The 12398-nt window shown below is 39.9% G+C and overlaps 1 protein-coding gene across 2 annotated transcripts in view; it reads right to left on the reverse strand.

Moving 5' to 3' along the window:
• KDM5A (lysine demethylase 5A) overlaps positions 1-12398 on the reverse strand; it is a 51653-nt gene that overhangs the window by 13102 nt on the left and 26153 nt on the right. For both annotated transcript variants that reach the window (XM_074871619.1, XM_074871620.1), the window contains exons 14-22: positions 12049-12243; positions 11758-11939; positions 11362-11486; positions 10961-11111; positions 7795-7912; positions 4168-4523; positions 3498-3636; positions 2378-2557; positions 691-852 (exon numbers count right to left, since the gene is read on the reverse strand). In XM_074871619.1, the coding sequence (XP_074727720.1) occupies positions 691-852; positions 2378-2557; positions 3498-3636; positions 4168-4523; positions 7795-7912; positions 10961-11111; positions 11362-11486; positions 11758-11939; positions 12049-12243 (1608 nt within the window). The remainder of the gene's footprint in view (positions 1-690; positions 853-2377; positions 2558-3497; positions 3637-4167; positions 4524-7794; positions 7913-10960; positions 11112-11361; positions 11487-11757; positions 11940-12048; positions 12244-12398) is intronic.

The raw sequence follows: 12398 nt of genomic DNA on the forward strand, positions 1-12398 counted from the left end.
AAAAAAGTCAGAATCAGTTCCACCCATCTACCGAGACAATGCAGCTGAGCATTGTTTCAATGCTGTCTCATCACCAGGAACATCTGAGTGACCATATATCTCCCAAAGCAACTTGCATTTCCTCAGTGTCTCCATTCAAGTAACTATAACAGGGCATACTAAAGTAAAATAGACTGTGTATATGCCACATTAACGAGCCTGCATATATTTTCTTTGTTTCTAGAGAAACAGCAGCCACATGACACTAGATTCTTCTCACAAGCTGCATCAATATCTTCCCAAGGAGAAATCAAATACAACATTCCCCCCCAGCTCAGTTTCCATGACCAAGCACTTACAGGCTGCCCTCAAAATCAACCTAACCAAATATGTCTTGGTACTGTTTAAGGTAGACCTGTGCCTCATTTCACATTATTTTGATGGGATTTCAATAAATGTTAATATTAGATGAGCATTACAGATATTAACCCAAGAGCGTAAGTCTTACACATAGCCCAATACATACTAAATACCAGCACTTATACTCTGAACTGTGCTTCCCTCTACTTTCACTACAATTAACTGAACTACGTTCTTGTGTCAAACATCATTATATTTGTTTTAGTGAGATTTATTTATCAGTTCTTGCATCAGATTTCTACACAGATTAAACCCACGTATGAGGAGACACTACCTTTCATTGCTCCTTACCACAGCTGCAGTGTCCCTGGCCTCCTCCAGACCATCCTCCAGTTCACTTAAGGATTCCAAGTCAAGATCTTTCTCCTTTTCCTTCTCCATCAACTCCTTTGCCCTCTTCCGCCTATTCTTACTGCTCCCATAAACACCGATATCAGTTCGAGGGCTCAGAACCTGTAACCACGAAGAACTCTTAGACTGTCAGAGCCAAGGATGCCAAGAACAGAAGAAAGTTCTAATCTATAATGTTATCATTTCAGGGACACATACGAGAACATCTGATAAAGGAATTACAACAGAGTCATCAAAGCACAAAAAATACCCAGCAATCTAACACCTTTGATATCTGTCAATTAATACTAGGAAGAGAAGAAATAAACAGAAAATGATGCAAGTATTTCATACATATGGAATTTGAATGTAATCAGCACCAGAGTGATGTGGCAGGTCAACTTGAAAGCCACTGTGTTTTCATGATTAAATTACACAATCTAGTCAGATTAAGCTATCATACATACAGTTAACTGAAATACTGTATACAGATATCAGTAGTTTAACATTCATTTCAAGTACTTTCATCAATTGCAAGTCAAAGATCTGCTATGATTCCGTATTTATGTCAGCAATTTTGTGGCTGAAACAAAACTGAAAAATATACGCTATAAGCCTTTTAATATCAAATATGAGAGGCTGCAAAGCACTTTTAAGGACAAGAATTAAATTTTAGGTCATCTTGATTAGTTGAAAGGCATACCTAAATATAAAATCTATACGGGAAAGTTCAAATTGGTACATTCTGGGAAATAGTCAAATGCAAAACCAGAACATATTAAATAACTGGTTAGGCAGAGAAAAAAATTTGGACCTAGAGTACAAAAACAAAACTGAACATCAACTGCCCCTATTGCAACATCAGTGTGATGATGTTGCAATAGGGCAAATCCCATTGGGAAACATTAAACAGCAGTATCCCCTTTGAAACACAAGATGTAATTTACTGCACTTCATAAAGCACTAGGGAAGCCATAGTGAGAGCCATAGCCTGGTATTGGACATCACAGTAAAAGTGAAGACAAACCACAGAGAATAGCAACAAGATAAGAGTATGAAAAATTCAGCCTACAAGAAAGCGTTGAAAGAACTGGAATTGTTTCCCCTAGAAAAGGGAAGCCTGTCAAGTAGATATGATAAATCTTCAAACACATGAATGATTTTTATTAAAACGAAGACAATTACTATATTCACCGAAGTGAAATAAATAGTGGACTTATTTTATAAGCTGTTTAACTGTAAGAAAAATTATCTAATCTATTGTCTTAGAATTTAAATCATGGAGCAAGGGAAACATCCATCAATTAAAGACAGTTTCTATGACCATTTCAGGACTACATTTTTACACTTACACATTTACACTTACACAAAAAAATAAATCCTTTTCTTTCCCTCCCAAAAAGGAGAGTTTTAATACGTTTCTTCAAAAGTAACAGTTGAGATTGTCTATACATAAAACAAGACTAACCAAACATGGACTTTTTACCTTTTTCATTCTTTTCACCCAACAACAGCTGAAGTTTTTTATTCTATTCCATTATCAAAAGGAGCTGTAATCTACTGTAACTGAACCAGCTGTTCCCTCTAGACCACAGAGGACCATCAAGATCAGTTTCTGAAGGCTGACACAGAGGTCTTTGTTGCTCACCTGTAACAGACTGTAGCTTGAGTTCTTCTTCAGGAAGGTCCTTCCTGTGCGCTCTCTCCAGGCACGTGCTGCAGCTACCTGTGACTCCAGCTGTGGCAGGGCATCAAGACGCACTGGTATTGGGCGACCTTTGGCAGACAAGCTCTCCAGTTGCTCCAGATAGGCATAGTTGCTCCCATTCTGGGGTTAAAGAAATTTTTTTTAAGCCAACAATTTCACCACTATATCGGCGGCCAGCTTAATTTCAAGCCATACACTATTTTTGTCACGGACGAAATAGAGTTCCATAGGAAAGGAAAGGAGGGCAAGTTTTCAATCTTACTGATATTTTAAAAAACTCTCTCATACAGTTTTTGTTTTAACAGTCATTCTGACATGGCCAGCTGGCTTAGGGAGTAAGACAACATTCCATTTCTAGACTGTTGTCTTAAATGCTGTCTGCTTAACAGCAGGCTATTATATCTGAGAGTTGTACAGGGGCTGATGTGAAATCCACTGGGATTCTCACTTCAGTTCCTAACAAATACCTGATATAAGAATAGCAGTTGCAGTCCAGAGATCAACACCTAGAAATATCACAGAAGCCATAACCTTTTTGGATCAAGTTATATGGGTAGACCAACAGAAGGGGAGGCTACTGAACCAACAATTTCATAACTTCATCTATTTCAGATAGAAAATTTTGGCCATCAGTGCCATTAAATCTTACACCATTTGGGGGAGAAAAAACAAACAGACAAAACATTTCCATAGCCAGCTCCAAAACTGAAGACCTGTGAGCAGAACATCTTCTGCTGCAGCTAAGTATTTCCAGTGAGAGCATGTGGAACAGTTTCAGTACCAAATACCCTTTGAGAGTTACATTTGTGTCATAATGAATTTGCTGGCTTTTACATCCCCCATGAAGTGCATAAAAGGAAGGGAAATCAAAACTGGATAGCCAATGGGGAAACAGCAGCACAAAAAGAAATTTAAGCACATGAGCAATGGTAAGCACATTTAACAGCTATAGCAAAGCCTCCCTTCAGGTCACCTTTGTAGGTAGAGGGGCTAGAAGTAAACAACATGTCTAAATAAAAGGATGCAAGCAGAAGATTCCAGTCCCTGCTGTAACCCCTACCTGAATGGCCTCCACTTTGGCTGTCCAGTCTCTAGCCCGCTGCAGGGCTTCTTTCAGTGCCAGCACATTGGGCAGGTAAGCAGGGATGTTCTTTGCTTCATTCACGATGCCCTCCAGAGCCATCATACTTTGGCGTGGTCTAGAGTAAGAAAAACCCAATTCCAGCCTTCTCCCAAAATGCCAGCCAACTAAAGCCATAAATTTGACAGGCTGGTGATGCAACTTCATCACTACACTGCAGTGTAGCATGCCATGGCTCTATTCTTGGAGGGCGCTACTGGCTACCAAAGAACAGGAGAGGTGAGAAAGCTGATGAATTTTGCACAATCAAGTTCAAAAGAGCACAGCATCAGAACTCCTTAACATCAAGGAAGCTGTCTTGTGTAGCATACTCAGTGTTTTTTGTTGAGGGAGATGAACAGCAAGGACAGTAGCAACACTCGCAGCCTCCTATCACTGTGCAACATGACAGGGAATCAACTCTTCTGCAACTCATCAACAACTTCAAATCCAACTCTTGAGCAATCAAACTGCTGGGAGGTACAAACAAAAAGAAAAACCCAATGCCCTACAGCTTCAAAGCCCCTACCTTTTCACTATACTCTGGGGATTCTCAGCCTCTTTTGAGAAGTGTGTGACCTATAAGAACAATTTGCAAAGAAACACTCACCTGGCCTGCAGGCAGACCTTGGCCTTCTCCTCCCATCTCTCTGAGACTGTAAGCAGCTCCTGAAGCTCAGCCATGGCTTTCTCTACAGCATGGTGTGGTGCCAAGCCCACACCCGAGTCAATCAGCTTCTTCATCACATCCAGGGTGACCCTCTGGGGATCCAAGAGGGTGGACCTCACCTCATCCAGCCACCGTGCCTGCTGTAGCTCTTGCTTCAGCCTTGGCAGTTCAGGAAGTTCTACATAAAGGCCAGAGCCCATGTCTATCAACTCCTGCAGCTTGGAAGAGTCTGGGATCTCATCCATCATAGCTTCTTGAGCACGCTCATGAAATTCTTCAACATCATCAAGCAGATTCTGAAGTAACATACAGGAAAAACCACCCATAGAATCAAAAGGGAAAGTTGACTGAGGGATCAGTCAGCTGTGAATTTCTATGTGATCATCACATAATCAGTCAAAGCTTCTAAACACAATGCCAGATAGTTGTCACAAACCATTAAGTCTGATACATATTAAGTAACAGACCATCTAAACTCATTTGGTGGCCTAATGTTTCATACATTAGGCACATTAGTTTCATCAGACTCTGCACCTAAAATAGTACAACTGCAACTGGCTACAGCTCCCAACGAAACAAGAGAATTAAGCACTGCCCGGTCAACATTAACTTTAAAATAGTGGGGGGAAGGGGGACTTGTACAAACAGATTGTCCTTTCAATCTAGTGTCAGAGGCATTACAGTAATGATGGTAATACACAACAAAACATGCTGAGGGGAAAGAACAAGCCAGAGTTGTATGAGGATGTGAATACCTAAAGATGATTAAAATAATGATGGTCAAGTTTGAAATCACCATTTCCTAAAGCAGGCCCACCACTTAAACACATCAGAGTTTTACTGCACAAAGGAAAGAAATGAAAATGAAAAACCCTCTAATGAAAGGAGACAATTTCAAACAAATCCAACTGCACTGCTGCAGTTGTCCTCATCCCTCAAGTTTTGGCACTGCAATGAAAAAAAAAAATTCAAAGACAGCAAACCGACAGGAAAGAATCACTGCAGGAGATTCATTCAAGGACATTCAACCAGTATACTCAATTGATTCACTCTTGAGTCTCTTACAAAAAGACAGGTATTTCTGAGAGCAAGTCGATAGCACAGTGAGGAGCAAACCTGCATTTCCTAACCCTTAGCTTACTGCCCTTTTTGTCTGATGCTGCTTTTCATAACTGTCTGGAAACCAGAAGGCATTTACAAAAAAGAACAAGATCCACATTCTAAAGATTTTGATTTAGGGAACATAATGCTGAATGCTTCATAGTGACAACAGTAAATTATTACAGTTTAATAATTATAATGTCTTTTGTGTTACAAAATACTCATCATCCAACATGACAATTATTTTGCAATTCATTATGATGTGTAATTGCATTCAAATGCCATGCTGAAAGTTAGTGAGTGCTTAGGCATAAATGATCATTATCCGACTTCATTAAGAAACTAAGAGATTACTGTCTGTAACCAATAAAATTATAATATTTATTTTATTGGCTAGTGATTACATTGACGCTTCAAGAACATACACATGCATAGACAGAGTACTTTAACAGAACCAGTTTCCTAAGACTGGGGGGCAGGGGAAAGAGAGACTAGTTGGGAAAAAATATTTAGACAAGAATACAGATTAAAACTGTTAAAAGAGTTTACTGTATTCCTGCAGCTCTGTCATCTACGAATGTCTTAATTAGAAACAGATTTTAAATACACTTGAAAAAAAACTCTTTTGAGAAGAATCTTATAGGTCCATTAGTAGATGATAAAATCTCGTTAATATGTACTAGTAAATATTTCTGGTTTGTATGTGGACAGAAGTGTAATAAAATCATCCTACGATATAAGGATGACGATATACCTTCCACTCTATTAGCTGCTGGGAAACACATTAAGGAACATCTTTGAAGGATAAAGATTAGCATCAACAGGCCTGGAAAACCTGCATCCTGGAGTCCTGTAGTTTTCTGAAAGTACTTGTTTTCAGCAACAACATGTCAACATCATAAAGAAAAGAAGAAGGTCCAATATAAAGTCTCTCTGTGATATCAACACTGAACTACCATGACAAAGTTAATAGAGAATTCATGAATGAAGAAGGACATAACTAACACTAGTAAACACTTACAGAAAACAGGCCTTCTCAAAAAAACCTGACACGTTGTTACAAACTGTATGTTTGGTTATGTAGCAGTAGCTGCACATATGGTAATGTTTAGAATTTTAGGCCCCCAATTCACCACTATAGAACATTCTTCTTAAAACTCTATCAACAGAGAACATCTGTGTTAGTAAATGGTTAACATATATCTCAAGAATCATTTCTCAAGGTGAAAAATCTTTATTAAGGATGTTTCTTGAAGGAGTTTTCTAGATGTTAGTTAGTAGGCGAGACACTATTTAACATTTCATCATCAGTGACAGAGAAACAAATTAAGATTGCTGCTGAAAACACTTGCTATGATACAGACTGCCAGCGTGATAAACGGTAATAGCAGCCAGGGGAATCAGTATGATCTGGATTACTTATTAGTCTAGATTCATTCAAAGACAGGGGCAAAGATATATATGAAGGACAAGAAATGCAGGCTGTGCATACAGATTAAGGGGACTATAACCTGGAAAGCAAGGCTGAGAAGTATTTACAGAACAACTGTCAATGTGGTACTGCCTTCCCTCTCCCCTGAAGAAGCACACCAATATAACCTTCAGAAGTTTCTACAAAAATACACGAAGGGTAGGATTTAACTGGAAATTTCCACCACTATAGATAGCACTAATGATGCTGGAATAAGAATAACTGGTTCAGAGAGATAAAACCGGGCTGCCTGGACAGTAAGAGGTGGGGGGGATCTTTTATCTTGGTTTAGCTACAGTGAGACCACCACAATTGACAATGGTCCCTGCAACAGGCACCTTAAAAAATGTACACACAGTCACATAAAGGGCTGTTTGTTTGCCTAAATGCTGACTGCCATGTGCAATACCCCACACTGTCTGAGACTGCTACACAAGAGCTAAGGTACTCTTCCAAAATGGCAATGGAGGCCACGTGCAATATTTTAGAGCATCTCACAGGGCACTAGATATCCATGCTCAGGCTACCAAATTGAGCCCCACGTACTCAGCTGCTATGACTACGCTAGCATAAGTAAAAATGCCATCATTGTCCACTTAGAGATATGCTTGCAAATGAGCAGGAAATAACGTGTTACCATTCCATTACGGACAGACAGCAACACGACATCAGCAAAACTTCAATGACAACAGCAAGATTACCCAGTAAAGCAGGGAGACACTGAGGAAGATGCATCCAGGGTCTTTTACTCTCGTTCTTGAGGCCACAGGTATCATTGCAAAGTAGCTATTTGCTTTACATTAGAAGCTAGAAATGAAACACCCCATTCAATCCATCTCTGCCAGTGCAGGACTGATTCCTAAAGAAAAAAAGCCTTTCATCCTTTACAGGAGGCAACATTACCTGTTAAAAAAAAAAAAGCCCAAAACAAACCACCACAAAACCAGAACAAAGTTAAAAGCATGACATTATCTGAGGAGCAGATGCAAACTTACCTTTACTTGTCGGGCCTGGCTGATAACGCAGGGCAAGCTAAACAACTGCTGTACAAATGCTTTAAGCTCCTCCATAGTTAGCTTGGTGCGTGTCCTTCCACTATCTTGGCTCTGTCTGCTGTATGAGTGGACATAATTAAACAATATTAGGTGAGAGAGAAGATGATGATCCCTGGATTTAATCCCAATGACAGAAAGCTATCAAGATTACTGAGAAATTACAAAAAATTTAATCACTTGAGAACTCAAAAGAACCCCAAACTCCACAAGAATGCCAAAATCTTGAAAACTAAATTTAATGTAATTCTTCTCAGCACCTTTAAGAGAATTTACCCTGCTCCTCAGAGGTAGGAGTGTCTAGATGACTTTCAAATTGTTTGTTCGAAATAGGTAAAAGAACATAGCCCCCAAAAGCCTGCTTTGAGCAGCTGAAGAAGTTGACTGCCACGACAGGCACTGCAAGAAGTCTGAGATATGCAACAGCAACAAGCTCTGAGAATAAGTCTTATTTTCTAGAGCACTCTCTTGTAGCGAGAGAACTGCGGAAACTGGCCTTGCAACTGGAGAAGACTGCTATTGAGTAGGACATGTTCTGCAAAGACACTTCCATTACATATCACTCGAAGCAAGCGTAACAAGCCTGCTGAATGCAGTAAAAGACTTAAGTGACACAATGCACAAATTAAACACTTAGTATACATATCCCTGGCGGTCACAACTTCACAAGCAGGAGATATTTTTAAACACTGAAGAGTTGTTCCCTGCTAACGAATCTACATTTTATTACTATAGAAACACTAAAGAAAAAATTCAATCTTTCAACCTAAGGACTTAAATATAATTGTAAAATTAAGATTAATGATCAAACATAATTACAGATTATCTAAAACTCAAAAGGAGAAAAAAGAATACTGCAGGCTTTGACTTGCTATGACAGACAGTGAGAAGTGGTGGCTGCACTTGGACCTGCTGTGCCTCCAATATTCCTGCACGAGAGTGAATGTGTGTGGCACTCCAAGAGACACCACTGCGGGGGGGTACTCTCCGAAACATCGCACCGCCATTCTGTTCCTAGTCCAACCATGGACTGCCACAGCACGAGGTGCTGCACAAGAAGATATGCCTGCCTACAGAAACTCACAACTTTCAACAGCGGGGAGAGATACAGGATTGGAATGTTGGACACATCTTCACAGCTGCAAGTTACCTATTTTTCAGGTTTATATCTAATCAGATGCGTAAGACACATTTTCTTTTGCTACATTTGACCATGAGCTTATTGCTGCTTTAATCCCTGCCAAATTGTTCTGTTTGAGCACTCATTTTTAATTTGCTTTTTTAATAACCTTATCCTTTGTGTAAATGTGATCCTTCTCAATGTATTAAATATGAGCATAAATGTTAAAGAAGCTGAACGTGACCTGTATATTTAAATTTCCTAACACTGTTCATCAGGATGGTTTCAAAATCTTTCTCTAATCTCAATTTTGTAACATATTGCTATTTACCATACAACAGCCCCCAAATGTATATACAAGACCTTCTTTTTTTTCCCCCCAAGGAATTCTTTCAGCTTTAGATCAGAGTCACCACTGCAAGTTGTCAAATCTTTCTACCCCTTCTGTTTCTTAGGATAGTGCTGGAAATCCACCACATAACTAACTGAAGGCAAGTCTGCTGAGAGAAGGCTGACACTCCAACAGCAGGAGGAAGAAGCAGCAACAGACCAGGAACACCTGGGAGCTACCAAAATAATTAAACTTCACTAGGAACAGGGCAATGCAAGCCCTGTAGCTTTGCCTCCCTCACCCAGACCAGAGTTCTAAGTGACCATACCTCTGTGGTAGTGTGATCCTACAAGCAACAAAAACCAAACAGGAGAGCGCCTTCTTTCCCCTTCAAATTCAACAAAAATGCTTCTCTATTTTATAATAGCTTTCCAATTACATCAGGTATTATACTCGGATCTGTGATGTAACTAACATTTCAGTGTTCAAATTCAAGCAATTATGATATGCATTATGATCTGCGTAGCAAAGTTGGGTATTATAATTAACAAGGTATTTACTTTTTAATCCCTCCCTTGAAAAGTCTTAAGCTATACACAAAAACTACAAATGTAAAAACCCCCAACCAACTACAAAGCCCAATCCTATACTCAACAGAGGAAACGAAAGCTATAAAAGTTTACCATACAACTGCTGGCACAAGAATTACGGTCACCTGGTCAAATTATTTTCTACGGGACTTTTATTCAGTGGACAGAATGGATAGAAGAAAGAACATGTTGCTGAAGGCAGGGGGACACATCCAGCAGATGGCTGAGGTAGGGCCAGGGGACGGAGTAACACTGAGGCAGCCACAGGCAAGGCAGGGAACATGGAGAACTAAGGGAGTCTAAACTGCCAGAAGTTACTGAAGCAAGCCACTACTTTTCAGCCACACATCACTGCCTCCTGTGGTCCTTCCCAAGAGTAAAAGACTGGCTCAAACTATGGACTGGTTTTGCTCTCTGCACTGTTATGCTCCCCAAGATCCTTTTGTCCCAGCTAATGCTGGCAAGACATAATTCTTTTGCATCTTCCAGTAACTCTACCTGCATCACAACACACTCTACAACTTGAGAGCAGCTGGCAAAATTATAAGTATTTCTGAAAAATGCTGTACCAGAAGATACAACTGTGTTTGCCTCACCAACTGTAATTGGTATTTCTTACTTTTCAAGGATTTTGCTTTGCAATCCAATGTTTTAACAGATTCTCTTTTCATAGCTTTAAGCTATGTACTTAGCCATGTTACTTAAAATACAAAAATTCATGTCAAGACTTATTTTCATTATATTTTTTCTCCAGTTGTCTTTCCCTACAACTCTCCCACCGTCAGAGAATACCTGATCAGCAATCAAACACAGAACTTCTCCAAATAACTTCACATTTCAGTACATAAGTCAGCTGAAAAGTGTGTTTAACACATTCCAACTAAGTCCACTTTTTCGGCCCTTTGTGTCACTGTGTCACCCAACCCCCCAACCTCTCAATGAGTCACAGCACTAAGGGCAGAAACACTGAAAGTAGCAGGCAGTGAGATCTCAAGGTTCTTACATTTCCAGGTCCAGTCAAGTAACAAAACAGACAAATGGAAACCGTTGAAAAAATGCCTGTCCTACCTGTGTTTTTGCTTTTTACTCAGAAGCAGCTGTGCTACTGAAGCACAGGTCTCTGCTTCTTTCACAGCATCTCTGAGCCTGCGGAAAAGATCATTCTCTGGGTATTTCCTGTCTTCGGCATCCTCCAACATTACTCTCAGCTCAATCACATCTGTAATAACAGTACATAAATAATTTGTATGCAAAAACAAAAGAAATTTTACACTGGCTCAAAGGCCTTCAATCAATGTTCCAACAGGCTAGTTTAATTAGAAATGCACAATGATGAGTTGCACTGCACTCTCAGATCAGCTCTTTTTTTTTTCCCCACTAAACATACACAGTGCTTCTCTCATTAAATGAGAACACAGAACAAATGTAGGAGTCTCAGGACATCCTACTATGAACAATAGAAGTCTGACCTTTCTTGTGGTTGAGATTGGCAGACAGAGCCTCTGTAACTCTACTGACCCAAGTGTCATAAGACTGTGCTCTAACTTTCACTCCATACAGCAAAGAAGGAAGGTCTTCTAGTGGGTACCGGTACCTATAGATATGGAAGGAAAATACAGAAAGAGTACTAATGCCCATACAAAAGCCAGGATATTGCTTACATTGAGTTTTCCCAGCTACAACAAGGCCAGAAAGACAGAACATGTATAGTATCTGCTGCCTTGGAACCAAGAAACAAGCAAAGAGGATAAAAATACTCCTTAAAATAAAGGAAGAGAGAAGTATGGCCAAAGGTATTTGGTCACTGGTCTCCAGCAAACTACTGGATAGGGAAGAAAAGTGGGGAAAAAAAAAATCCTGTGTACCTTAGACACTTCTTCTGCATGGGACATGGACATAAATCAGATGGATGGTATAAGCATACCAGACGCTCAGGATTACAGGAACATGTAAGAGCTGACAAGAAGCACGTGGTTCTGCAAGCTGTGCACTGACGCTCATCATCTGGAACCAGTTCAAACACCTCTTCTTCAGACATCAACACTCCCTAACAAAAAAAATTAAGTCACTTGCTAAAAAACTCTAAAATCCAGGCAGGGGGAGGGGAAAGCAAAAGTTCTTCTGCAGCAAAGTAAGAGTTGTCTTTTATTACTCACCATCTGCACAACAGACTCCCTTAACCTTGTCTCTTCCTCTATCATTAGAGTCATCTCCTTGCAGACCATGGCAGCTAGCCCAACATCCAAACACTCTGGATCTGCAGCCATCTTGAAGATTAGCTCTTCATGGGAGAAAACACAGTGACGTCCTAGCCTTCGGTAATGACTCACACACTGACGTCCAATGGGAAGCTACAAAAAAACCAACAACTATCATTCTGAGAAAAGACATCACAAGATTATCTCTTAGCTGCCACTCTTCTTCCTTTGACAAAAAGACTGGAAAAAGACTAAGAGAGTCGTATCTTATCGGACAGAGCCAATTCTAACAACCTTAAATCATGTCA

This window comes from Strix uralensis, chromosome 5 (assembly GCF_047716275.1).
Source record: "Strix uralensis isolate ZFMK-TIS-50842 chromosome 5, bStrUra1, whole genome shotgun sequence".
NCBI classification, from domain to species: domain Eukaryota; kingdom Metazoa; phylum Chordata; class Aves; order Strigiformes; family Strigidae; genus Strix; species Strix uralensis.